General features: G+C 37.6%; 1 protein-coding gene across 1 annotated transcript in view; it reads right to left on the bottom strand.

The window, feature by feature from the left end:
- Positions 1–26513, bottom strand: part of Dchs2 (dachsous cadherin-related 2) — a 250204-nt gene that overhangs the window by 27577 nt on the left and 196114 nt on the right. Inside the window, exons 15-16 of the mRNA XM_071614027.1 lie at positions 25013–25870; positions 4168–4281 (exon numbers count right to left, since the gene is read on the bottom strand). Coding sequence (XP_071470128.1) covers positions 4168–4281; positions 25013–25870 — 972 coding nt within the window. The remainder of the gene's footprint in view (positions 1–4167; positions 4282–25012; positions 25871–26513) is intronic.

Genomic DNA, 26513 nt, shown 5'->3' with positions numbered 1-26513 from the left:
GAAGGTTCAGAGGAGAAATGATTGGGTTGTAAGAGTCTTAACCCAATCAGTGACTTAATCTTCTGATAAAGATTAACTGAGTGGTAATTGAAGTGGTGGGCTATGGCTGGAGGTGGTGGGAACTGGGGTGTGGCCTTGGGTATATATTTGTATCTGGTGAATGGACTCTCTCTCTCTCTGCTTCCTAATCACCTTGTGAGCTGCTTTCCTCTGCTGCACTCTCTGCCATGATGTTCAGCCTCAGCTTAAGCCTGGAGGAATGGAGCCAGCTGTCTATGGATTGAGGCCTCTGAAGCCATAAGCCCTCAAATAAACTCTTCCTCCTCTACAGTTGTGCTAGTCAGGTTACTTAGTCACAGCAGTGAAAAACTGATTAAAATACCTATGCACATACATGTTTATGTGTATATTAAAATGCATTACTGAGTTGGTACAGATGTAAGGAATCCCCAGAAGACAACCCTAACAATGAAAACAGGAATCCTTGAAGGGAAACATGCACTAAAAGTCTATGTTCATTCCATGACTTCCTTGAAATGCCTCTCTGACACTTCAGAATGTGAAAAACAGGTTCAAAGGTTAAAAGGCTAATAGGAAAAAACCAGCATACAGTAGAAACCCAAAAGTTATATTCTAAATGAACAATGAATGTGAAAAAAATTAAAAACTGATGCATAAAACTTAATTTTCTTGACTTTGCATTTGCTGACAAGGAGAGAAAAAATATTTCTTCCAGGAATTCATTAGCTTGGGCCTGAGTTTATGTACTTATACTGTCACAGTTAAATGTCTTTTAAAAAGCTCTTAAGAATTAAATTTGCTGGGTGCAGTGGCCCACACCTATAACCCAGTGACTTGGGAGGCTGAGGCAGGAGAATCGAGAGTTCAAAGCCAGCCTCAGCAACAGCGAGGTGCTAAGCACCTCAGTGAGACCCTGTCTCTAAATAAAATAGGGCAGGGGATGTGGCTCAGTGGTTGAGTGCCCCTGAGTTCAATCCCCAGTACCCCCCCAAAAAGAATTAAATTTAAATTTGTTCCTGTTTGTTGTAACCAGGTGAATTTTAGAAGGAAAGAAAATCATCTCTGAGGGGCACAAATTCAATCCAGGCTTCAAAGAATCTTCAAAGGAAATGTTTTGAGGACAATGTGGAGGTCATAGTTCACAAGTACAAACATCATACAGAAACCCAGACCCACGAAAAACAACAAGTAAATCCAACAGACAGCAGAATAAAACTTCAAGGACTTACAGTGGTAGAATTACTGCATTCAGAATTATATATATAAATGCAGTGTTGCTAGGTATGGAACCGTGGGGGACACACGTGCTAGGCAAATGTTCTAACACTGAGCTACATCCCCAGCCCCACATGCTTAAATATATATAAAAGAACCTTGGAAACATGCACAAGGAACAAGAGATTAAATTTTTTGAAGACCAAAAATATTTGAAAAAGAGCAGAAGAGCTGGGTATGGTGATACACACCTGTAATCCCAGCAATTCAGGAGGCCAAGGTAGGAAGAGGATCATAGGTTCAAGGACAGCCTCAGCAATTTAATGGCATCCTAAGCAATTTAGGAAGACCCTGTCTCAAAATAAAAAATAAAAAGGGCTAGAGATGTTGCTCAGTGGTAAAGCACTCTTGGGTTCAATACCCAATACAGTACAATACAACACAATAAAAAAAACAGAAGAAAATTCCTGGAAATTAAAAAAAATGAAAAAATATAATTCCTCAGATTGAAAAGCAAAAAGACAAAGAGATGAAAAAGAGGTATAGGAGAGATTTATTTGGTTCCATCTTTGTCAAATTGGTGTTCCAAAGAAAGATACAAATGAATGGCATTTAGATCAGTTGCTGACTTCTTAGAGCAACAGCAGGAAACCAGAAGACAGGCGAGAAATTAACTGTGAGTCTAGAATTATAAGACCAGCAAAAGTATGCATTAAAAATAAGGATTAAATAAAGACATTTTTTACACAACTAAAATCTAAAAGTCACTAAAAGGAGTTATTTGGGGTAGAAAGAAAATGATAATAAAGGGAAGTTTGAGATGTAAGAAAGAAAAGTTTGCAAAGACATTAGCTAAGAAGCAGCTAACTCTATTATAAAATTCTAATTGTTCCTAATTAAAAGAACTAAAACTGTGGTCAACCAAACCATGCAAATAGAAAAAGGAGTATTTGGAGATAAAGAATTATAAGCCTTGTGTAGTACATATGATTTTGTCTCACCTTGGATTCTAACTTTATAATATTAAAATAGCTAGATTAACCATTAAAAGAAGAAAAATAGTTATATAACTTCCAATAAACATAGGGGAAAAAAACATAGGGGAAGACATTTTCAGAAACTGATTGTGTATATACAATGTACAGAAAAATGTCAGAATCAGTGAGTTTGCAAACTTGCTTGGTACAAACTCAAAACACAAAAGTTAACTTCAAACATACATACCAACATGGTCAGAAAAAAAATTTAATTTACTTCAGCAAGAAAAAGTACAAAATATTTAAGGCAGACCTAACAAAAGATATGCAAACAGGTACATTTCCTTCTTTGCTATTTCTCTTAAACAGGGGGTGGCTTATGCACCTTAAGTCAGTAAAAATGTTGAGCAAAAGGGCCCACAGCATTTCTGAGATGGTGTTTAAATGAAGGTCAAAGAAAATAACACTATTTAGAAATTTGAACACAGTGGAAAATTATAACATTGAAAACAAACTCAGTTATCAATATCCAATTCAGGTTACTGATACCTCTGGAGTGGAAGAAGGGAGCCTGAGGCTCTTTAGCATATGCAACAATATGCTAATTAACTCGATTTAGCCATTCCAATATGCATTCATACTTCTAAGCAGCAGAAAATGGGAAGAGGGAGGAAAGGAGGAGAGATACACAGTGTCTTCCTAAAGTTCTAGTAATGTCTTATTTCTGGAGACAGACAACAAACACATGGGCTTTTATATTTCTATTGTCCATTAGGTATTTTATAAATTTTAATGTATTATCATATAGATATTTCAAAAATGCTTACATAAATTTCAACATAACTAATCAAAAAGTAGATTTCTGTGGGTGACCTCCTTGTTCTGACTCTAGGTAAATTTTATCTGCCTTTTAATAATGTAATCCAGTGGTCGGGGGAAGGTCATGCGTGGGCCACATCAGGAGGGACATGATAGAAAGATCCGGATAGTCTGGGATAACATGGAATCTCTATTATTCTCCTCTTTTCATTAACAGTTTAATCTCAGCTCTTTCCCCAGAGATCTAAGACACCAGGTCGGGAAAGCTCATGGGTCGGTGGTGTTTGAAAGCACCTTTTGCCAACAGGTTTCCTTTGTCATTCTTCCAGTCTGCCATGGGTGGTGAAGGGATGGAAATTTCCAGCAGACTGCCTCAGAAAGGCTGCTGACCCAGCTGCATGGACCAAAAAGCCATAACACCAGCCCTAGCCACCATAAAGGCTTTTCTCTAAGAAATTATGCCCTCCCAATTTTTCCCGTGTGCATGTATTACAGATTAAATAAGGCAGTTGTATGGTAATATAGAAATTATTAAAACCATTCTTCTTGAGGTTTGACAATGAAGCAATAGATATACATCTACTGCATAGCTGTTAGTCAAAAAAGTATGTTTCAAATAATCAATTGGTATTCATTTAAAACACAATAATGGTCGTATTAAAGCTAAATTTAATACATGCTGTATTTGGAAGTAATTTCTTTACCACCACATAGAAACTTTTCCAGCTGTCCTTTCTTGTTGCATTGTTGACATTCAGTGGCGAATTAGAAGAATCTCTGATGAAAATTCCCTAGGGCCAGACATGTGTGCTTATTTTCAATTCAAATTCAGTATCATTGATCTCCACTCTCTATCTCCAATTTTCCCAAACAGGTTAGGAAATTATAAGTAGAAACCAATTCATCTTCAAAAATCCAAAGGACAGGATAAATGCTAATTTGGAAATGTTGAAATAGAATTCTTAGTGACTATACATAAACAAACACACAGATAGTTCTGAATTTCCCGGTAGTTTCTCATTGGCTACTATAAAAATTTCCTGCTAACTTTTAAAATTTTGCCTTGAAAATTTTGTAGACTAGTAACATTAAATGGAACAGCAAATAAAGCTATATTATGGTAGAGAAGGATTACCTGAATTGGAGCCCAGGGAACAAACTCCATCTTCATTTCCACTAAAAATTGAGTATTTAATACCATCCTGAATTGAGTCGGAAGCAAAAGCTTTCACAGTCAGGATAGAAGTACCTGTAAACATAAGGTTAAAAAAAGGGCATCTTTAGGAAAATAATATTTCATGGGAAAAAAGAAGAAGAGCAAACACTTGAGTAATAACTATTATGTTTTCACTGTTCATTAATTCAACAATTACTCAGGAAGCGTCTTCATATGTCAGAATCCATGCTAAGTACTGGGGATACAGAGGCAAGCAAGATAGAGTAGATCTCTCTTCATGTGGTGGTTATTAACTAGAGGAAGGAAACACAGTAAATCACTAAACAAAGATGTAATCAAGGTAAATCTTAGACTCTGCTACTTTCCCTGGAAAGAGAAGTAAGGTTATGTGACAGGAGCACTTCTTTCCTGGAGTGAGGCAGAGTGAGGATGAAGGGCCATGGTAACTGGCAGAGAGGATTCGAGGAGGAGGAATAACCAGTACAGAAGTGGTGATCTGGGAAAGGACTGGTACAGCACCAGGGCTCAGGGAAGAGGCCTAGAGAGGACACGGCAGCATCAGCAAGGAGAGTGTCTTTTTCTCAGTTCATTGGGAAGTCATAAAAGCAGTCTAAGGAATGGAATGAAACAACGAAATTTATTTTAAAAAATAACATTTGACTGCTGGCTGAAGAACATAGGAAAGAAGAGAAAAAAAATGGAGCAGAGACAGTGTAAGATAATATTACAATAGTCCTAGCAAAAGACAAAGACCCATGACTGTGGGAGGGAAGATGGACCAGGTAGACAGATTGAAAACATATTTTCACACAGTGTCTTGATCATTGGGTGGGAGTGGGAAAGAAGGTCAAAGGAGTATAAAGAGGAGAAATAATTCTTTAACTAGCATCTAGATTAGTAATAGGTAGAAGCAATTCAACTGGAAAGTAACTTTACTACATGACATTAACTCATTAAAAATTTGTTAAAATAGGGAAGAAGCAGTCGAGAGATAACTTCAAGGAAGAAACAAAAATTGAATTAGGTGTAGAAATTGGAAGACAGTAGAGAAGAAAGCCATTTCATGTTATGGGGGACAAACCAGTCACCAGCATGAAAGAATGCACAAGGACTGACAGTGGCAATGAGGTGGTCTGTATGATTAGGGTTGGGAGCCTAGGATGGGCACAGCGGCACACACCTGGAATCCCAGCAACTCTGGAGGCTGAGGCCGTAGGATCATAAGTTCAAAGCCAACCTCATCAACTTAGTGAGACTTTGTCTCTAAATAAAATATAAAAAGAGCTGGGGATGTGGCTCAGGGGTTAAGTATCCTGGGATCCCTGGGTTCAATCCCAGTACCAAAAAATAATAATGATAATAATTTGCTTTATATTAAGGATTTCAATTATTTTCTGTAAAATGACAGATAATAAATCTTTTAGGCTCTGTGGGTTGTGTAGTCTCTGTTGCAAATACTCAACCCTGTCATTGTGGCATGAAAACAGACAATGTGTTAAAAAAAAAAGTGTGACTGTGTTCCAATAAAACTTTATTTAAAAAATAAAGTAGATGGGTTTTATGTGACAGGAAACCATGAAGAGAAAATGGAAGATAAACTGAGAAAAGATGCAAAGTGACTTCAAGGCAAGCTGCACACAGCAGTTACTTGTATGAGCAACTCTGGGCAAAGAAAGTTACTTACGACAGCTACAAGGGTCCCCAGGCATCTATCTGGGCCTCAGGTCAGTACTTTCATGTCTTTGTTTGTAATATATTATGCCTATATGGCTCACCTCTGCTTTGTTTTCTGTTCTGTTTGTTCATTTCTCTTATTTTTTGTAAAAATATTTTTTAAAAATTAGTCAACTTCACTAAGGTAAAATTTACATGCAATAATAAGCATGTGTTTTAAATATGCAGTTCTATGAGTCTGACAACTACATACACCTATGCGATCAGTATCACTATAAAGACCCAGAAATATTTTCAACACCCACAAATTTTCCTTCTGCTTCCTGCAGTCACTTTCCCCTCACTTTTGACCACATGGCATCGCGGATTTATTTTCTATAACTCAAGATTTGTTTTGTTTCTAAAATTTTATACATTTGTGAGTCACACACTCTCTGGCTTCTTTTGCTCAGTGTAATTTTCTGACAACAACATATGTATTGGTTGGTGTTTCAGAAGTACGTTCCATTTTTATTGCAGAGTGATGCTGTATTGCATGGGCACACCAGAATTTGTTTTCCATTCACCTATAGATGGACATTTGGATTACTTCCTATTGGGGGCTACTGTGGCTAAAGTTTCTGTGGACATTCATACCCCTGGGTTTTCATGAATTCATGTCTTCATTCCTTGAGTAAATGTGTGTTTATAGGAAACTACCAAACTATTTTCCAAAGCATTAGTCCTTTTTTACATTCTGGCTGGCCGCATATGAGAATTCTAGTTGCTCCCAATTGAGTGGTATTGTCAGTCTTTGTAATTTTAGTCATCTCAGTGGATATGCAGTGTATCTTATTGTGGTTCTTAGTTTTAATTTTCCTGATGTTTGGTGATACTGAGCATCTTTTTGTGTGCTTATTGGCCACACTTGCACCCTTCTTTTTAGTTCAACCTTGTCCCTGGCTTCCTGGTTTTTACTCACCCATCACTTCTGAAAACACATTCTGATGGTTTTTGACTGACCCCTTTCCTCTGGTTTTAAGCGTCTAATTTGTGGTAACTGCTTTGAACTCCTGATCTTGCCATGACCCTGCCTCTCCTCTTACTGTCCTTTGCCCCCTGGGATGCCACCTACTGGCAATGTTTGCATGTTGTACTAATGGGGAGAGATGGACAGGAGGGAACCCTGGAGGTCTCTCTGGCTGCTCACTGTACAGCAACAGGGTCCTCTCCAAGATGGTGGTAACAAGGCACAGGAGGAAAAGTGAAAGAACACATTTGAAAAGGAAACAGGACCAGCCCTGATGTCCAAGATGAGTACATTGCAGGAATCATTAACTCAGATGCCATTAAGTAAAAGCAAGAAGCCTGGCCACCTGAAGAGGTCAGAGAAGCGGAGGGGGCAGAGCACTCAGTGTGCCCACGCACCTCAGCTCATTGCTGCGAACAGAGGAAACAGGCTTCAGGGTGCTTGAGATTCTGGTCTTTCCAAGAGAAGCTTGAAAATTCATGTTTATGTTCATGTGAAATCTCTCAATTTCTAAATGTTGGAAAACAACTAATTAAGAAAACAAATACCACCAGATGGACTGAATGAAACCCAGCTGTGGCTTGGCTCCAGTGCTGAGTCATCCCATCACTGAGAGGAAGATAAGCCTCTCTCTGTTATCAGCCCTTTTAGCATTTGGGCTTTGCTACTTATTTTTAAGCCAGAGACTCGTATGTTGGAAGACTGATCTCTCATCTCCTTGATTTAATTGGGCAAAATAACACGACAGCAGAAATTTTCTTTTTAACTTTTTGGTGGTGTGAGGGTTGAACCCAGGTCCTTGTATGTGCTTGGCAAGCACTCTACCACTGAGCTACATCTCCAGCCCCAAGGAGATTTTCTATATATTTGTGATTGATATATTCTTATAACTGTATACTAGTTTCTTTTTTGGGGGGGGCGGGGGGACGGGGGGACGGAACCAGGGACTGAATTCAGGGGCATATGACCACTGAGCCACATCCTCAGTCTGATTTTGCATTTTATTTAGAGATGGGAGCTCACTGAATTGCTTAGGGCCTTGCTAAGTTGCTGAGGCTGGCTTTGAACTCATGATCCTCCTGCCTCAGGTTCCCGAGCTGCTGGGATTACAGGCATGAGCCACCACACCCAGCTATATATTAGTGTTACCTTTAAAATTTCGTACACTTGTTAATGATAAGAAAGATATACTAATTACCCCAATTTGATCAGTACATGTTATATACATGCACTTGTATACATATTTATACGTATCACATTGTACTCCAAAAATATGTGTAATCATTAAGTTAATCAAAATATTTAAGAAGTTTAAAGAGATAGAAATGCTTACTATCTGATTTTGATCATTCTACTCTATATACATCTACCAGATTACCACTCCATACTGCATAAATTTGTACAATTAAAATAATAATTTAAAGAGAAATTTCCTACACTTAAAGTCTATGGTATCTGGCATCTTTTGTTCAATGTAAGGTTGCTTTTTTTAAAAAAAATGAAGTGTGTTGTTCTATGTCTCAAAAATGTATTTCTTCATAAGTAGCAGGTACTTAAAGATTGTGGGAAGAAGAAACAGAAAAGGAAACAGAGAGAAAAAGAACACTGAAGTTTTCTAGGCAGAGAAATTAGAATAGTGTTGGTCTGGGTCGACAGGGTCACTCTAAATTAATGGAAATTATTTTTTAAAAAACAACTCAATGCTATAACATCACATCTGATAGTCTTATCTGCAGAGGTCAAAAAAATAGTACCTTTACGACTGAGCCTCCTCATTGAATCTTACTGCACAGGAACTGGGAACCCCGCTTAAAACCCATTCTGCTGGAGGTTATAACAAAATATCATATCTAAACCAAGTTAAATTGCTTTTTTTTTCTAAATATTTAATATAATTTCACTGAAAGTAAAAGAAAACGAAAAGGCCCTAGATCAGACAGACTTTTCCTCTAGGATCCTTTCAATGCCTACCTCTCAAAGGAAGAATGCAATGATCACTATAAATGTTAAAGGAAACAAGAATATGATATTGCCCACAGAACTGAAACTTCAGTGAGAACTCAGTGAATGAAGACCCAAAACAGAATTTGTTATGGAGAAAGACAGGAAACTCCAAATTCTATATAGTACTCTCTTTAGAAAAATTATACTTGACGTAAACTGTGACAATATTTAAAAATAATCTATCAGGATTTCTCAATGGTTATTCTATTCAAGCCAGTTATGAAGTCATTTTGGAACAAAGTATCAAATTTTAATCAATCACGGTGGAATCAATTACTACACATGTTGAGAATTCTTTCAAATTGCATTATAATCTCATGGTTGCTTTATTGCATTTCAGGAGACATATTGTTAACATAAAAATGTCTTGCATTTTTGTTAGGATTTAACCTTTACAGTAGTACACTTCATGCTTTATCTCTTGTGCTCAATTATAGTTGCGTGCTTCCTGACACAATTTATTTTTAAAAACAGGAAATTTTATTTCATCTAACTTGTCATTTACTCTTAAGAATGGCAGTAAGACGAGAAACAGGCAAGATACACAGTCTTGCTGGCGGCCCTTTTTTTCATGGGTTAGGATGCTTATTACATGCCCAATTACAAATGAAAACATGGAGATGGCTCACATTAAAAAGAACAAAGATTGGTACAGAATTGCAAAGAATCATACTAGGCCTTTCTCTTTTAAAGGAAACAGTCATATTATATTGAAAATAAAATGTTCATCATACCAAATGGAATTACAATGCAAAAGAATTTCATTCAATAAAAACACTTCAAACTAGATACTCAAGTCCTCAGAGAACTGAAAATATATATTCTTTCTCTGACAAAGTTTAAATTTGAGATTGTACTGAGAATATATAAGTTTGAGAATATACACATACACATATATAAGATCATATATATATATGATCATGTGAATGTATATATATACATCATGTGTATACACACACACACACACACACAGACACACATACATATATGATTAAACCAGGGCTCTTTACCACTGAGCTATATTCCCAGTCCTTTTTATTTTTAAATAGGGTCTTACTAAATTTGCTGAAGCTGGCCTCAAACTTATGATCCTCCTGCCTCAGCCTCCTAATTTGGTGAGATTACAGATGTGCACCACCACACCCAACTACAAAGCTGTCCTTCATAAATGAAGGAGACACAAACCTTCCTAAATAAGCAAAAGCTGAGAGAGGTCATCACCACTAAATTGCCTTAAAGGATATGATAAAGGGAGTCCTACTAGTTGCAACAAAAAGACACTAGATGGCAAATGGAAACATGAAAAATACAAGCCTTTCTGGTAACGTCAATATATAGACAAATATAGAATCCTATTAGTCTACACTAGTGGTGCACAAATTGCTGTGAATTCTGACTTATAATGTAAAATCTAAAAACAAAAACTCTAACCACAAAACTATGTCAATAGATACATAATATAAGAAGGTGTAATATAAAGTGTGCATATAACAAGGGGAGATGTAGAGGTCAAAGTTTTCATGTGCAAATGAAGTTTGGCTTTATTATAATTTTAAAAGAGATTGTTATAAGCTATTTTATGTCATGTGGTATCCACAATAAAAACACCTATAGAAGAAAAACCTGAAATAAGAAGGGAATCAAAGCATGTCAAGCATGCCAGTAGACAAACAAAACAAAACAAAACAAAACAATGAAACAGAGGAATAGAACCAAAGGAGTAAAGAAGGATGAAATAACTACAAATATAAGGAACACAATGTTAATAGTATTTTCTATCAGGGATTACTTTAAATATAAATGGACTAAACTCCCAAACTGAAATGCATAGATTAACTGAACTGATTTTTTAACAAATCCAGCTTTGTCCTTTCTATCACACTCACTTTACATATAAGGACACACATATAGGCTGAAAGTGAAAGGATGGGAATAGATACTAAAAGTAAATTTTGTTGAAAATAAAACAGGGATGGCCAGAGTTACATCAGGCAAAACAGATAAAAGAGACAAAGAACATGGCCTAGTACTAACAAATTCAATTCATCGGGAAGATATAATAACTACAATCAGCATAGCACCCAAATATCTAAAGCAAACATTGGCAGAATTGAAGAGAGAATTAGTGACCCCAATATAGCAAATTTTAATACACAACCTTCAATAATTGATAGATAAACCAGGCAACACAGGACTTGAATAAAACTGCATACTAGTTGACCTAATGGACATATAAAGGACATTTCACTCAACAAGAGCACAGAATACAGGTTCTCTTCAAGTGCATGCAGAATATTCTCCAGGATAACTCACATGCTAGCTTACAAAACAAGTCCTAATAACTTTAGCAAGATTGAAATCATACCAAATATCTTTTCCAACCACAATAGAATGAAACTTGAAATCATTAGCAAAAGGAAAACTGGAAAATCCCCAAATATGTGAACAACCAACGCACCAACAAAGAAATAAAAAGGGAAATTAGAAACAAAATATCTTGAGATGAAACAAAAGCACAACATCCCCAAAATTATGGGATGCAGCAAAAGCTGTTCTGAGAGGAAAGTTACCAATGGCAAATGCCTCCATTAAAAATCTCAAATCAACAATGTAAGGTTACATCACAAGGAACTACAAAAAGAAGAATAAACTGACCCCAAAGTTAGTAGAAGGAAGGAATTAATAAAGATTCAAGTGGAAACAAACTAAGTAGAGAAAATAAAAACAATAGAAAAAATTGACTAACAATTGCTATTTTTTAAAAAAATATCAACAAAATTGACAAACTCCAATTAAAAAGAGAGACTCATCAAAAATAGAAGTGGAAGAGGAGATTATCACTGATGCCACAGAAATTTAAAAAGGGAATCAAGAGACCTCAATGAACAATTATAGTATATGCCAACAAGTTAAATATCATAGAAAAAAAGAATACATTTCTAGAAACATACTACCTGCCAGAACTGTTCATGAAGAAATAGAATTTTGAGCAGACCTATGTAATAAAGGACATTGAATTTTTAATAAAAAAATTCCCAACCACAAAAAAACCAGGACCAGATTTCTTCACTGGAGAATTCTAACAAATATTTAAAGAACTAATGTCGATGCCAATCCTTCTGAAACTCTTTCAAAAAACTTAAAAAAGGAGGCAACCCTTCTAAACTCATTTTATGATATCAACATTACTTTGAGACCAAAACTAGACAAAGATACTGCAAGAAAAGAAAACTACAGATTCTTTTCTTTTCTTTTTCTTTCTTTCTTTTCTTTTTTTGCAGGTACACTAAATTAACATACCTGAACAAAATCATCAACAAAATAGTAGCAAACAGAATTTAATAGCACATTCCAAGGTTCATACACCATTACCAAGTGGAATTTATCCCTTTCAAGGATATAAGGATAGTTCAACATATGAAAATAAATTAAGGTGGCATACAACATTAACTAAGTAAAGTATAAAAATTGCAAAATCAAGAATTAAAACAAATGGGATGGATTCAAACTAAAAAGTTTTTTTTTTTCTCAGCAAAAGAAATAATATGTGAGGTGAACAGGGAGCCTACATCCTGGGAACAAATTTTTACCCCTCACACATCAGATAGAGCTCTAACCTCTAGGGTATATAAAGAGCTCAACAAGATAAGCACCAAAAATCCAAATAATCCAATCAATAAATGGTCCAAGGACCTGAACAGACACTTCTCAGAAGAGGATATACAACCAATCAACAAATATACGAAAAAATGCTCATCATCTCTAGCATTCAGAGATATGCAAATTTAAACTACGCTAAGATACCATCTCATTCCAGTAAGAGTGGCAGCCATTGCAAAGACAAACAACAACAAGTGCTGGCGAGGATGCGGGGAAAAAGGTACACTCATACATTGCTGGTGGGACTGCAGATTGGTGCAGCCAATTTGGAAGCAGTATGGAGATTTATTAGAAAGCTAGGAATGGAACCACCATTTGACCCAGCTATTCCTCTTCTCGGACTATACCCAAAGGACCTAAAAAACAGCATACTACAGGGACACAGCCACATCAATGTTTATAGCAGAACAATTCACAATAGCTAAATTGTGGAGCCAACCTAGACATCCTTCAGTGGATGAATGGATTAAAAAAATGTGGCATTTATACACAATGGAATATTACTCAGCAATAAAAAGAATAAGATCATGGCATTTGCAAGGAAATAGATGGCATCAGAGAAGATTATGCTAAGTGAAGTCAGCCAATCCCCCCAAAAAACAAATGCCGAATGTCTCCTCTGATATAAGGGGGGTGACTTAAAATGGGTTGGGAGGGAGAGCAAGGGAGGAAGATTACCTCTAGATAGGGAATAGGGATGGGAGGGAAAGGGAAGGAGAAGGGGAATAGCATGGATGGTGTAAGGAGACCCTCATCATTATACAGAATACATGTATGAAGATGTGACAGGATAAATTGTGGTAAAAAGGTGTATTAAGAATTGTAAAGCAAAAAAAAAAAAAAGTGCTACTTAACCAACAAAAAAAAAAAAAAATTGCAAAATCAGCTCAATAGATACAAAAAGTCATAATGACAAAATTAAACATGCTTGCTTGATTAAAAACAAAACAAACTAGAAATAGAAGGAAATAATATACATAATAAAGGCCATCAACACACAAAATTAGTTATATTTCTGTGTAGTAGCAATGAAAAAAATCCATCCAGGAAATTGTACAATTCCAAATACACCAGCATCAAAAACAATAAATACATGAGAATAAATTTAACCAAGGAGAAAAAAAGATTTGCATATTGAAAACTATAAAAAAAAAATGCTGACAGAAGTTAAAGAACACACAAATAAATAGAAAGACATTCCCCTTATTCATAGAGTGGGAGATAATATTGTTAAAACGTCCATACTACCCAAAGCAACCTGTAAAATTAAATTCAGTCCCTACCAAAATTCCAATGAAATTGTTTTTCAGAAATAGTAAAAATAGCCCTAAAATTCATATGGAACTTCAAAGGACTCTGAATAGCCTAATAACAACAGCAACAATAACCTGGAGAAAAACAAAGCTAGCGGTCTCACACATCCTTACTGCTATTCATATTATAAGGCTAGAATAATCAAAACAGTATGTTTCTGGCATAACAATAGACACAAAGACTTACCGCATTATTCTTAGAAATAAATTCTCCATATATGATCAATGGTCTTTAAGAAAGTTGCCCAGGCTATACAAAGGGTACTAGGAAAATTGGATATCTAGATGTAAAATAATGAAATTAGACCCTTACATTATACCATATACAAAACTTAACTCAAAACTCAAAATAGGCTGGGAACAGTGGCCCAACCTTGTAATCCCAGCATCTTGGGAGGCTGAGGCAGGAGGATCACAAGTTTAAAGACAGCCTCAGCAACTTAGTGAGGTTCTAAGCAACTTAGACCCTGTCTCAAAATAAAATATAAAAAGGGCTGGTTAAGTGCTCCTGGATTCAACCCCTGGTACATAAACAAAAACCCCAAACAACTCAAAACAGATTAAACTCTTAGATATAAGACCTGAAACCGTAAAATTCCTAGAAGAAAACAGAGGAAAAACTTCCTGACATTATATTTAGCAGAGATTTATTGGCTATGTCATGAAAACCGCAGCCAAGGAAAACAAAAATAAACAAATGGAACTGCATCATTTTTTTTTTCCTCAGGGGGGGGAAAAAAAAAAACATCAATAGAGTGAAAAGTCAGACAGGAGAAAATATTTGCAAATCCTGTATCTAAGGAAGTTTTATCCAAAACAGCTTCTACAGACAATCAAGGAAAAAACCTGATTAAAAAGTGGAAAAGGACTCAGATAAACATTTCTCCAAAGAAGATATACAAATGGCCAAGAAATATGATGAAGTGCTCAGTATCATGAATCATCAATACCACAGGAGCTCTCATAGCACATCTGTTAGAATGGCCACTATAAAAACAAAACAAAACAAAACAACACAGCAATAAAAAAAGAGCAGGCAATGATAAGTATTGATAAAGATGTAGAAAAATGTGAACGTTTATTGGTAAGAATGGGAAATGGTGCAACCATTATGGACCATAGTAGGGAAATTCTTCAAAAAATTAAAAACCAGAACTACCATATGATCCAACAATTCTACTTCTGGGTAGATGTCCAAAAGAACTGGAGACAGGACCTCTACATATTTGTACTCATGTTCATTCCCACAGGTGGAAGCATCCTAAATGTCTACCCATTGATGAAAGTATAGTCAAAAGTTGGCATACACATACCCTGGAATATTATGCAGCCTTTTAAATGGAAGGAAATCCTGCCATATGCTACAAAAAGGAAGAACTTGAGGCCATTATGTGAAACAAGTCAGTCACAACCCCCCCGCCCCACAAAACCAAATGCTACACAATTCCACTTACATGAAGTATCTAAAATAGACTTCTAGAAACAGAAGGTAGAATGACATTTGAAATGAGCTGGGGGAGGGAACCAAGGGGAACGGTTCAGTCAGCGTAGAGTTTCAGTTTTGCAAAATGTGAAATCTGTTGCACAGTGATATGAATTTAATTGACACTGTTATACATTTAGTCATGGTTAAGGAGGTAAATGTTCTTTTATTAGAATAAGAGAAGAAATGGTGTTGCTTTTTCCTTCCCACCAAAAAACAAAACAACAACAACATACACACACACACACACACACACAAAAAAAAAAAACGAGCGAGAGAGAAGGAAGGAAGGAAAAAAGAAGGAACTCACTCCTAGGAAACAAAGTACAGAAAAGCACAGAAAATGTATACTCAAAAGGAATAATTTTCCAAAACTTACACACATGTGAAAATGATGCTTTAAAATGGTAATTTATGCATTTTTGAATATATTTTGTGAACACCTAAAGAAATAATAGAGGAAGTTATTAAATTGCTTACGGACTTTTTGTAAGTTTTAGCAAAGAGGTGGGAAAGAAAACCAACTAGAGTTAAGGCGTCTGTGAGAAGTACATTTTATTTTAGTGGGCAAGATTTTTAGGAATGATATTGAGAAATGACTGCATTTCTCAACAGAGAATATCTAAAATATTCTCAACAGCTTAGAGAAGGTGGGTGCTGAAGTGATCCCTAGATGTTCCTATCATATCTTTAATTTTGTAAGAGAAGACTATCTTTATTTACAACGTGAGCTGGGGAATTTTTAGTGTTGAGGCAATGTTGGATCTGATCCCACGTCCTGCTTGTGGGTCTGGTGTGTCTGGCCCTCTCTCACTGCCCAGCCATTTCCTGTCTGGGTTTCCTTTCCCATGTTGTCAGTCAAACTTTAGATTCTTTGCATTTTCAAGATCCATCCATATTCTCCTTTCCAGATCCTGAAACCCAAGACCCAGCCAGAATCTGAAGCCCACACAGATTCAAAAAGATAGACCACACGGTATTTCTGTACCGAATGATTCTCAACTTTGGTTTTGAGATGCACATTTCCAACTATCTAATTACACTTCACTCAAGAAAATGCCTTTTAGGATGTTTTCAGTTGCCAAGTAATGAAGTTACAATCTATTATTTTAATGATTCCATTTGATTGTCACAAGAGCTGCTTAGGAAGAGATCATTGTTATCCTCAAAATAATCTGAAACCAGGCTTCAAACACCCACAAAAAATAGGTGCTAAATAGAACAAAAATTTTTAAAAAGGGCATCTTAATATTTACACTAAATAATTTTTATTCCATTTTTTTGATTTAAGTATTAGCGAAAGTTCTTGGTAGGTTTTAAAGTGCCATAAATCACAACTGTCTAAATCTCTGCCAGCTTTCAAAAACAGAACAAAATACCCCTCTGATCCTCAGGGCCCTTCAAACAGTGGTTTTGTCACATTCCTTTCCTCCCCTTCATCTCCAAACCTTGTCCAAAGTGCTCTGAATGGCCTGTCCCCACCTTTTCACGCTGCACCTCACTGTGCTTTGGCTACTAAAATAAAACTCCAGCAAATTAGTTCTCGCCACAGTTCCCAATTCCCTCCTAAGTTGCTAAATTCTGTTGAGCTGTGAACAGTTTCTGTAAGAAGCCACAGCCGAGTCCAGAATTCATGTTAGACAGCCTGGGCCTTGTATTATTCTTGGCCAAAATCCTGAACAACTTCCACAGAGCAGCCCTGCTCCTTGGGACTTCTCTGGACTCCCTCAGGCCTCTGGTTTGCTCACAGTGCCTCTCCGGGTTGTCTCATCCTTCACACTTGTTGCATGGACTTCTTTCAGACATTCTTTCCTTTCTTCCATGTTTGCATCACCCAAGGGCAAGTTGACATCCTCAGACCATCTCAGGTAAGACTGCCCTCACTCAGCAGAGGCGATGGATTGTGAGCACCGCAGTCCCCTCCCCATGGGTACAAACTCACCACTCTCTTTGGGGACAGGGACCCAATTGGGATAGCTGCCACTTTTCAGTTTCTACTTTACCAAGCCTCTGCTCCAAATTAGATATACTGATTGCTTCCTGCTTCTGGAAGGTGACATCTCCTTTTCTTCTAATACTGTCCTCCCAGGGATTGTCACGGCCACCCTGAGCCCCCCGTTTCCATCCCCTTTACAGATGCTTTATTTCTTCAAACTCCTGTAAAACACTAATGCTTCTTTGAATTTTCTCGCTTATCTTTCTATCCTTGGGGAAATGCATGGGAGTTTCTACCCATTAACGGTGTACCTCAGAGGAGTCTCACTGAATTGGGTGGGGTGGGGTGGATGTCCAAGTATTTTGTTTTTTAAAATACCCCACCCTGGTGTCTAAGTAATAACCAGGTCCCACTGAAACCCTCATGGAGCACACAGCCTCATCTTCCCTCACTGTGGAGGCTTTAATGAGACCCTGGCTATTGGTCACGTGGATCCCTGCGGTATCCTCCTAGCTCATCTCTCTCCTCCAGGCCTCCCTTCACACAGCTTTGAAGGGAGCTTTCTACCATATCAAAGTGTTTTTGATAACTCACAGGCCTTTGCTGTTTCTCTCTTCCAAGTTATCTCTGGGAAGCACATGGACCTCCTGCCGACCAGTACTCAGCTATTCCAGATAAGATGCTTCTAGAGACAGCCTTCAGAGTGGGAGAAAATCTTTGCCACTTGTACCTCAGGTAGAGCATTAATCTCCAGGATGTATAAAGAACTCAAAAAACTTCACACCAAAACCCAAATGACCCAATCAATAAATGGGCAAAGAAACTGAACAGATATTTCACAGAAGAAGAAATTCAATTGGTCAACAAATACATTAAAAAAAAAAAAGTTCAACCTCACTAGCAATTAGAAAAATGCAAATTAAAACTATACTGAGATTATTCTCACTGCAGTCAAGAGTGGCAATTATCAAGAATACAAGTAACAATAAATGTTGATGAGGATGTGGGGATAAAGGTACACTCATACATTTCCAGTAGGACTGCAAATTTGTGCAACCACTCTGGAAACCAGTATGGTGATTCCTCAGAAAACTTGGAATGGAACCACCATTTGACCCAGTTATTCCACTCTTTGGTGTATACCCAAAGGACTTAAAAACAGCATACTACAGTGATGCAGTCATGTCAATGTTTACAGTAGCTTAATTCACATTAGCCAAATTATAGAACCAATCTAGGTTTCCTTCAACAGATGAATGGATGAAGAATGTGATGCATATACACAATGGATTATAACTCAGCCATAAAGAAGAATGAAATTATGGCATTTGCCAGTAAATGGATGAGACTGGAGACTATCATGCTAAGAGAAATAAGCCAATCCCCCAAACCAAAGTCTGAATGTTCTCTCTGGTATGTAAATGCTGACTCACAACAGGTGGGGCAGAAGGAGGAGTGGGAAGGTTCATTGGATCAGACAGGGAGGAAATGAGGGGAAGGGAGAGGGAATAGGGATGGGAAAGACAGTAGAATGAATTGGACATCACATTCCTGTGTTCACATATGAATAGTGTAACTCCACATCAGGTACAACCACAAAAATGAGAAGTTATATTCCATGTATGTTTGATATGTCCAAATACATTCTACTATCATGTATAACTAAAAAGAAAATAAATGAAATTTTTAAAAAAGCTGCTTCACCTGACAGTGAGCTCACCACAATCTTTAGTCTCCAAGTTTTTGTGCATGATGCCATTTCCTCTGCCTGGCACAAACTGTCTCCCCTCTCCCCAAATTCTTATTTGGGCAGAAGCCTTTTGTCTTAGAAGTAAACAATAATGGTAAAATGACTTCATTTAATATTTGGTGAAGACCTTACAGGTACAAACTTCCTCTAGCTTTGTTACACTAACAGAAGCTCCTCCCAGCTAATTCTAACTCACATTCATCTCGTATCTTAGACTTAAGACAATTGATAATAAGGAAGGTAAAATACTTTAGGGAATATGAAGTGCTGATTTGATCATGAAAACCATCTTATAAAAGAGTAGATTAAAAAAAGATTTTTTTCTAAATAGTCCTTTAGAAAACTGAACACAGAGCATACAAAGTCAAGTATATAGCCAACATCTGATAGGAGAGATGTTGAGGAGGACAGAACAGTGAGGTATCCCCCAAGAATATAAATAAAAGTGTCTCTCAAGGGCTAAAAATTTATGAAGTGAAAAAATTACAATTTCACAGAGAACATCTTAAATGTACAAAGAAAAAATAGTTCTTTAAAACAAATTATTGATCTACTATCTCTTAGGAGCACCATTCTGATGGACAGTAGGAAGAAATGACCATTTTTAAAATGCTATGTAATGTTGTCTCTGTCTTTTCCCTTTAAACACCATTTTTAGGTAACTTACTTTTAGTATGTGCTCAATTTTGGAGTTCCCTGCCTCTTGTGTTGCTCCTCAATAAGATGACACTGGTGGGTAGGTGTGTGTGTCTGGTGGAGGGGTCTTGCAGGTGGGATCCTTTTGTGCTACCAGCTCCTAGAGTTCATCAGCGAATCTGGTCTGTCATGTCAATGTGGCCAAGTTTAGGACTCCATCCTTGGTGACATGACCTCATGTGAGTTTCTAATGATGCTAAAGACCCTTTGAAATGCCACATGTTCCTTCCTATGCTCAGGTTGTCCCTGCACAGATTTGGGGGTGAGGTCATCTTATCCCTTGCAGCAATGGTCCCCGTGGTGGGCCCACTGGTGATCTGTGTCCTCAAGTGAGCCGACTGGGATTCCAGGATGTCTTCGGGCCTTTGCAAGAGCCAAACAAGGATGGAGCACTTCCCTGTACCTCTGTACCTGAATATGTTGCCAATTTTACTCTGCTGCCCCCTGATCTGTGTGAGCAAAGAGCCATCCTGGAAGACAGTGTTCTCCCAGGGTCTCAGCGTGTCCTCTGCTCCTAACTTTCCCTTCAGTCGATCTCAATGGCCCCTCCTGGATTATAGCTTCTAGAAAGGGGGTCTATCTGGGATGCAAGGTCCCGACCCCTTGATTCCTATACTTTATCTCTCTTGTCCTTCCTATAGTTCCCAGCAACCAGAATGGATGGGTTTCCCTTCTTCCCATGGAGCAGGCTTCATTATGAACCATGTTTGTTTATATCATGAACCACAGATTTTGTTTGTGAAAGACAGAATATTCTTTCTTTGTATTCCTACTGTAATGATCCTAATGCTTTCTACAATAAGTGGACATCTCTTGTAGAATAGACAAAAACTCTTATCCACAGAGAGGTAACAGAGAATATTAATATAGTTCAAAAACATTCACCTGGGCTGGGAATGTAGCTCCGCGGTAGAGGACTTATCTAGCATGTATGAGGTCCTTGGGTGTGATCTCCAAGACCCCCCCCCCCACACACACACACATACACACACACTAATCCTGCTATCTATACAATGCTTCAGCACTCAGTGAAGACATCACAAGCTCCTACTTGGCAGTGCTGGAGAAGTTTAGCTTGAGAAAAGGGCAACACAGGCTGATGACATTCAACACTTGAGTCACATCCTGCTCCTAATTGTTGAGGATTAGCAAACAAAATTTTGATTATAATTTGGCTCCCTGTATCTTTTTTTTTTTCCTAGAAATAACCGGTCATTTCAACATGCCTATTGTAATCCATATGGGCATCACAGTTCAGCAAACGTGATTTTTAAAGTGGCTTCATAACATAGGCATCGGTCTCTTTCATCTTGGTTACTACTCCCACTCTGGGAATAGGAACCTCTTATTATATTATTGAAAAGAGATCCTGAGCGTCTATGGCTGAGGCCCAACTGTGGGACTGGGGTGAGTTCACAAAGATAAAACCTGCATTGGGAGGTAGATATTTTCTGTGAAAACTTGACCTGGTCTAGGGCTTTGCTACTTCTATTCCCTTCAGAGCTACCTTGGAATCAGAGGAGAGGTAAGGAAATTCCACATTGCTGTTCAAAGGCTACTTAGGTGGTGTCCATTCCAATGAACTTCATCTCAAGTATAAGGGTGCCCCTAAGTAATGAAATAAGAATGAGAGATTTGTTTCCATCTTTTCATTATCATAAAATATTATATGTTGGGCCCTGTGCCAAAGTTGCCAGTGACAGTGTCATTTAATTCCACATTGTGGGGAAGACCATTACCTTGGAAAGTGTAGTTCTTACCTGATTTGAAGAGAAGGAACAGATGGTGGGGCCTTCAAGACTGCAAACATTTCATTCCATCATAACATTGTTATGTACACTGCCTGCTCTGATGAGAACTTATGCCCAGTTAACATTACAGAATCCAAGTAAGGATTTGGGACAGAAGAAAAAATACCAAAACAACAACAAAAAGATGACTAGCATCTTCCTACAGCTTAATTTAATCCTTATAGTATCCCTGTGAGGAAATCATTATCATCTCCACTCATAGAGAGAGAATTTTCCCAGCACAAGCAAGAAGCATGACCCACTCAGCTACATCAACTTCTGTCATGATTTCCACACTTCAACATTCATGAGCCCTTACTGAAAAGAAGAGCCAGAATTCACGGAATCAACGGCCCAAATGCCAAGAGAAGGATTTTTCCTCCAAAGTATCAATATGCAATTTATTTACTTTACACTATTAAGTATGTTTTATTTCCTAGAGTGCCCCCATGTGTTATCATATTTTAATTTAATTTCAAATTTTCCAAACTCTGAGTCCTCACTTTCAGTCAGGGTATTAATATAGTTCACAATTTCAATTTTTCCCCTCCGGGTAATTCAAAGAAATGCATGAAGTTGTAAATAGCCCACACTGAGGGTGATGGTTGCTGAGTCAGCCTCATCTGAATAACCAAAGCACTGGAAGCAAAGCAGAAGAAATGCAAGCTGGCTTCTAGAAGTTTTCTTTAAATTGTCTAGTGGATTAAAATATTATAGGTAATAAAGTTTAACTTTTAAAAAGATTCAGGATGACTGTTATCTCAAATGTTGAGGAAGAGCAGCAGTAAGAGTAGAATGAGAATCACTTGGACAACTTATCCTGACATGCTGTTGAAGGGCCACAATGTGCTTTGTTTTTATGAATAAGTGAATATTTCATGACTGACTCTGTGTTCGTTAGTTCTCTGTTGCTATGATAAAATACCTGAGATAAACAACATAAAAAGAAGAATGGTTTATTTTGGCTTATGGTTTCAGAGGTTTCAGTTCATAGTCCTTTGGCCCCATTGCTGAAGCCTGTGGTGAGTCAGAACATTAAGGTGGGGAGCACAAGGCAGAGCAAAGTCATTCACCTTGTATCTACAAGGAAGTAGAGAGAGAGGAGCTGGAGCCCTAATATTTCAGGGGCAATCCTCCATGACCTAACTTCTACTAGGTCCCATTTTCCAAAATAGTGTCACAGGCTGGAATCTAAGTCTTTAACAGATGGCCTTTGGGGGACATTCATTTAAGATCCAAATCCTAACTGACTTTTACAGAGATTTTATCTACTAAAGAATTGCTTTAAAAATGGAAATTATATATTATTTTAAACAATTGATGATGAGGGCCACAACCAAGTTAAGATGGCACCTGGCAGTACGCTAGGAGGAGTGGTTTCTGAGCCAACGCCAATGAGCCATTAAGATGATGAGGATTCCTTAATGACTGACTACTGTGTCTAGATGATGTCAATTAAGTTAAGCTGTGTGTAATTAGTTGGGTATATGTACCTCTGCAGTCTGGCAGAGAGGCGGCTCCTGCTACCTTGGGTGCCCGCTACTTTGAGTTCTCAGTTCCTGCTGAGTTCACTTGCAATAAAGTAGTTCTGGATTCAACCTTCAAGTTGCTTGTCACCTTTCGGTTATTTAACCCAGCCGGACTACAGCAAATTGAAGTGTTACGTTTAATGTTGTTAGTAGAGGAATGTAATGTCAGTTAAAACCTGAATCTGTGTACTTTTTTCTAACAAAAAGTTAAACAAATATAAATACATTGGAGTTATTTGTTTGAACTTTAAACTATTTATTTCCTTCCCTCCTCCCTCCCTCCCTCTCTCCTCTCTACCTCCTTCTCTCTCTCTCTCTCTCTCTCTCTCTCTCTCTCTCTCTCACCAGGTATTGAACTCAGGGGCACTGGACCACTGAGCCACATCCCTAGCCCTATTTTGTGTCTTATTTAGAAACAGGGTCTCACTAAGTTGCTTAGTGCCTTGCTTTTGCTGAGGCTGGCTTTGAACTATTTTTTTTTTCTTAAAAGAGCATGTAAATGTTAAAAGCAGTGCAGAGTGATGAGAATTTATGATTGAAGCAAGAATAATTCACTCAGATGTCAAGTGGCACCAACTGATAGAAATTTTGAGTGACCTACAGAAAATTTAAGTTCCAATAAGCAAATGTTTTTCATTAAAAAAATGGAAGTTAAAATTGGAGGTGCATTTGGAGAGGGGAAAATCATTCTGTTGCTTATTTCATCACTTATATCAAGACCATTCGAACACTGACCAATGAATTTCCAATCTTTTAAAACCACTGGAATTCAAAAAATAATTTTTTTAATTAAAAAAGAAAAAAAAATCACTTTCTGGTGTCTATGAGATAGACACCAGATTAAATCTGTATTGAATTAATGTTCCAGGGAAAACTTTGGCCTGCTTGAATCATATCAATCTGTATTTTAAGTACACTGCATTTTCTTTTTTCTAAGGGACTAAGAAGCCTGCCAATCCTGGCATGGTTTACTTGCATCTAATCAGACTCAACAGCCTCCAAAACCACCATTTTCTCCTCCCCCCTTTCTCTTTCCTGTCACATCTGCAGTTTGGGTCTACCTCTCAGCTTGGACTTTATGCCCTTTACCCATTATTTTTACTCTTCAAAGACAGGTCACAGCTCATCACTTCAGATGACTTCCAGTGAATGTTTACAGAATATGCTTCTGTTATTTCTAGAAGTATTTCCTCCCTTCTTTAAGCATACAACTTAATAAATAAATTTGGAGTGTTAAGTTCCATTAAAAAGATAAATGTCCAATTTAATTAGGTAATTCCAAATGCCAGGGAACCAGGAAGGACAACTCTGATCAGGTATTTAAAAAAAAAATAAGACAATGGTGGAGGATTCCAATTCATTTAACATTAGCTTTTTAAACCGTGTTTGAAAGGGGAGGGTACACCTTAGAAGTCATTCGGTCTTCACTGTATTCTGCCTTAATATTTTTATGTCAGATGAGGCTACTATTAACCATCACTATAGTTTGGATGTTGAATGTTCTACAAAGGCCCATGTGTTAATGACTTGACCCTCAGGGTGGTGCCACTGGGTGATAACAGAAGGTTGGAAGCAAGGTTTACTGGGAGGTCCTTAAGTGTATTCTCAGAGGGGATTTCAGGACCCTGTCCTACCCTTTCACTCTGCTTCTTGAATCATGAGGTGAGTGATGTGCTCTGCTATGTATCCCACCATGCTGTCCTCACCAGAGACCCAAAGCAACGGGGTCACTCCATCTTAGACTGGAACCCCCAGACTGGAAGCTAAAATAAACCTCTTTACTTTATAAGTTAATTGCTTTAGATATTTCATTATAGTTCTTGAAAGCTGACTAATACAATCATATTGATGATTATGACTTCTCAATACCAAGGACTGGCTAGACTCAGATGTTTATAATTGAATCTGTGATAATACTCTTACATAAGCTGGAATACAAAAACTTAAAGGGACACTTACCTGCCTCACAATTTTCAGTCACGAATCCTTTATATTGACGGTGACTAAAGGAAATCTTTACATCTTCTTCTTCCTTGTGAATGACTAAGAGACCAGTGGTTGTCCTGCCTGGGACCCCTTGATCTGTAACTTTTAACCTCAGCCAGAGAGGGAAATGTTCTGACAATGGATTTTGCTGAAGTTTAATTTCTCCTGTATATCGATCAAGAGAAAACATGGACTGACTATCTGCAAAACTGAAAGTGACAGTTCCATTGGGCCCCAAATCTGGGTCGTCAGCTCTCAGAATAGCAATTGTCTGGTTTGTAGATGACTGGGGGGGAAGAAAAGCCTCAAACGGGTTCTGGTCCCAAACTGGATCATTGTCATTAACGTCAGTGACAGATACCTCTATGATCACAGTAGTGCTTCTTGAACCTCGGATGCTGCAGTCTCTGGCCACCACCTGAAATGTATGCTGAAACTGGGCTTCTCGATCAAGGGTGTGCGCAGTTCTCAGTATACCTGCGGCAGGGTCAATGGTGAAGGCACCAGACGACTTGTCCAATAGGAAATATTCAATCTGCCCATTCAGGCCTTCATCCTCGTCCCCAGCAGACAGCACCAGAACCACGGTTCCGATTTCAGCATCTTCTCTCACAGAGGACCGGTAATGAGGGACTGGGAAAGATGGGCTGTGGTCATTGTCATCCAAAACCCTAACTTGCAACTGTATCACAGAGCTTCGAGGAGGAGCCCCCAGGTCAGAGCACAGGATGATGAGGGTAAAATTGTTGACCTGCTCCCGGTCCAAAGCCCGAGTGGTAGAGAGTTCTCCTGAAGTTTCATGAATAGCAAAGTACGCATTGGTGTTTCCATCTATTATAGAAAATAATTGAAAAGTTACTTGAATTGAAAAAAGAAATATCTATTTGCTAACATACATATTAATTTATTCATTCATTTAGGAACTATTTCCTGTTTCAAGCTAGTACTTTTATAAGTACTGGGGATAGAACAGTGAGCATGATACAATCCCTGACCTTAGGACACTTCTAAGAAGGGAATAATAATAATAATATGATTCAGTAGACATCTTAACTGAATCAATAACTAGAACACTGGTTTTCACAGATTTTTGGCAGTCTGATTTTTTTTGTATATAGCTACAACTTTTTATATTCATATATTTTCCCTCTTGCAAACATATATGAATATATTATTTTATTTAAAATAAAACATAGACATCAGGGATAAGAAACAGGATATAATGTCCATTTCTGGATATCAGTAAAAATTAACTGATCAGTTATAGTGATTTTCCCAAACAAACTCATTCTCAGAGTTTATGCCCATTACAATACCACCGTGAGCTTCCTCTTCCACATGCCCGTGGCATGCTGTGCATGAGTCCTGACACTTCTGTTACAGTTAGTTGGACCCTTGACAAGTTATCCCATAACATTAGCAAAGAAGATAATTTATTCATCTCAGCATCTTTAAAAAAAATCTTCCCTTTACT

The sequence above is a fragment of the Marmota flaviventris genome, chromosome 7, assembly GCF_047511675.1.
Source record: "Marmota flaviventris isolate mMarFla1 chromosome 7, mMarFla1.hap1, whole genome shotgun sequence".
In the NCBI taxonomy this organism is placed as follows: Eukaryota; Metazoa; Chordata; class Mammalia; order Rodentia; family Sciuridae; genus Marmota; species Marmota flaviventris.
Note: the sequence above shows the minus strand (reverse complement) of the source record. Positions and strands in the feature narration are given on the sequence as shown.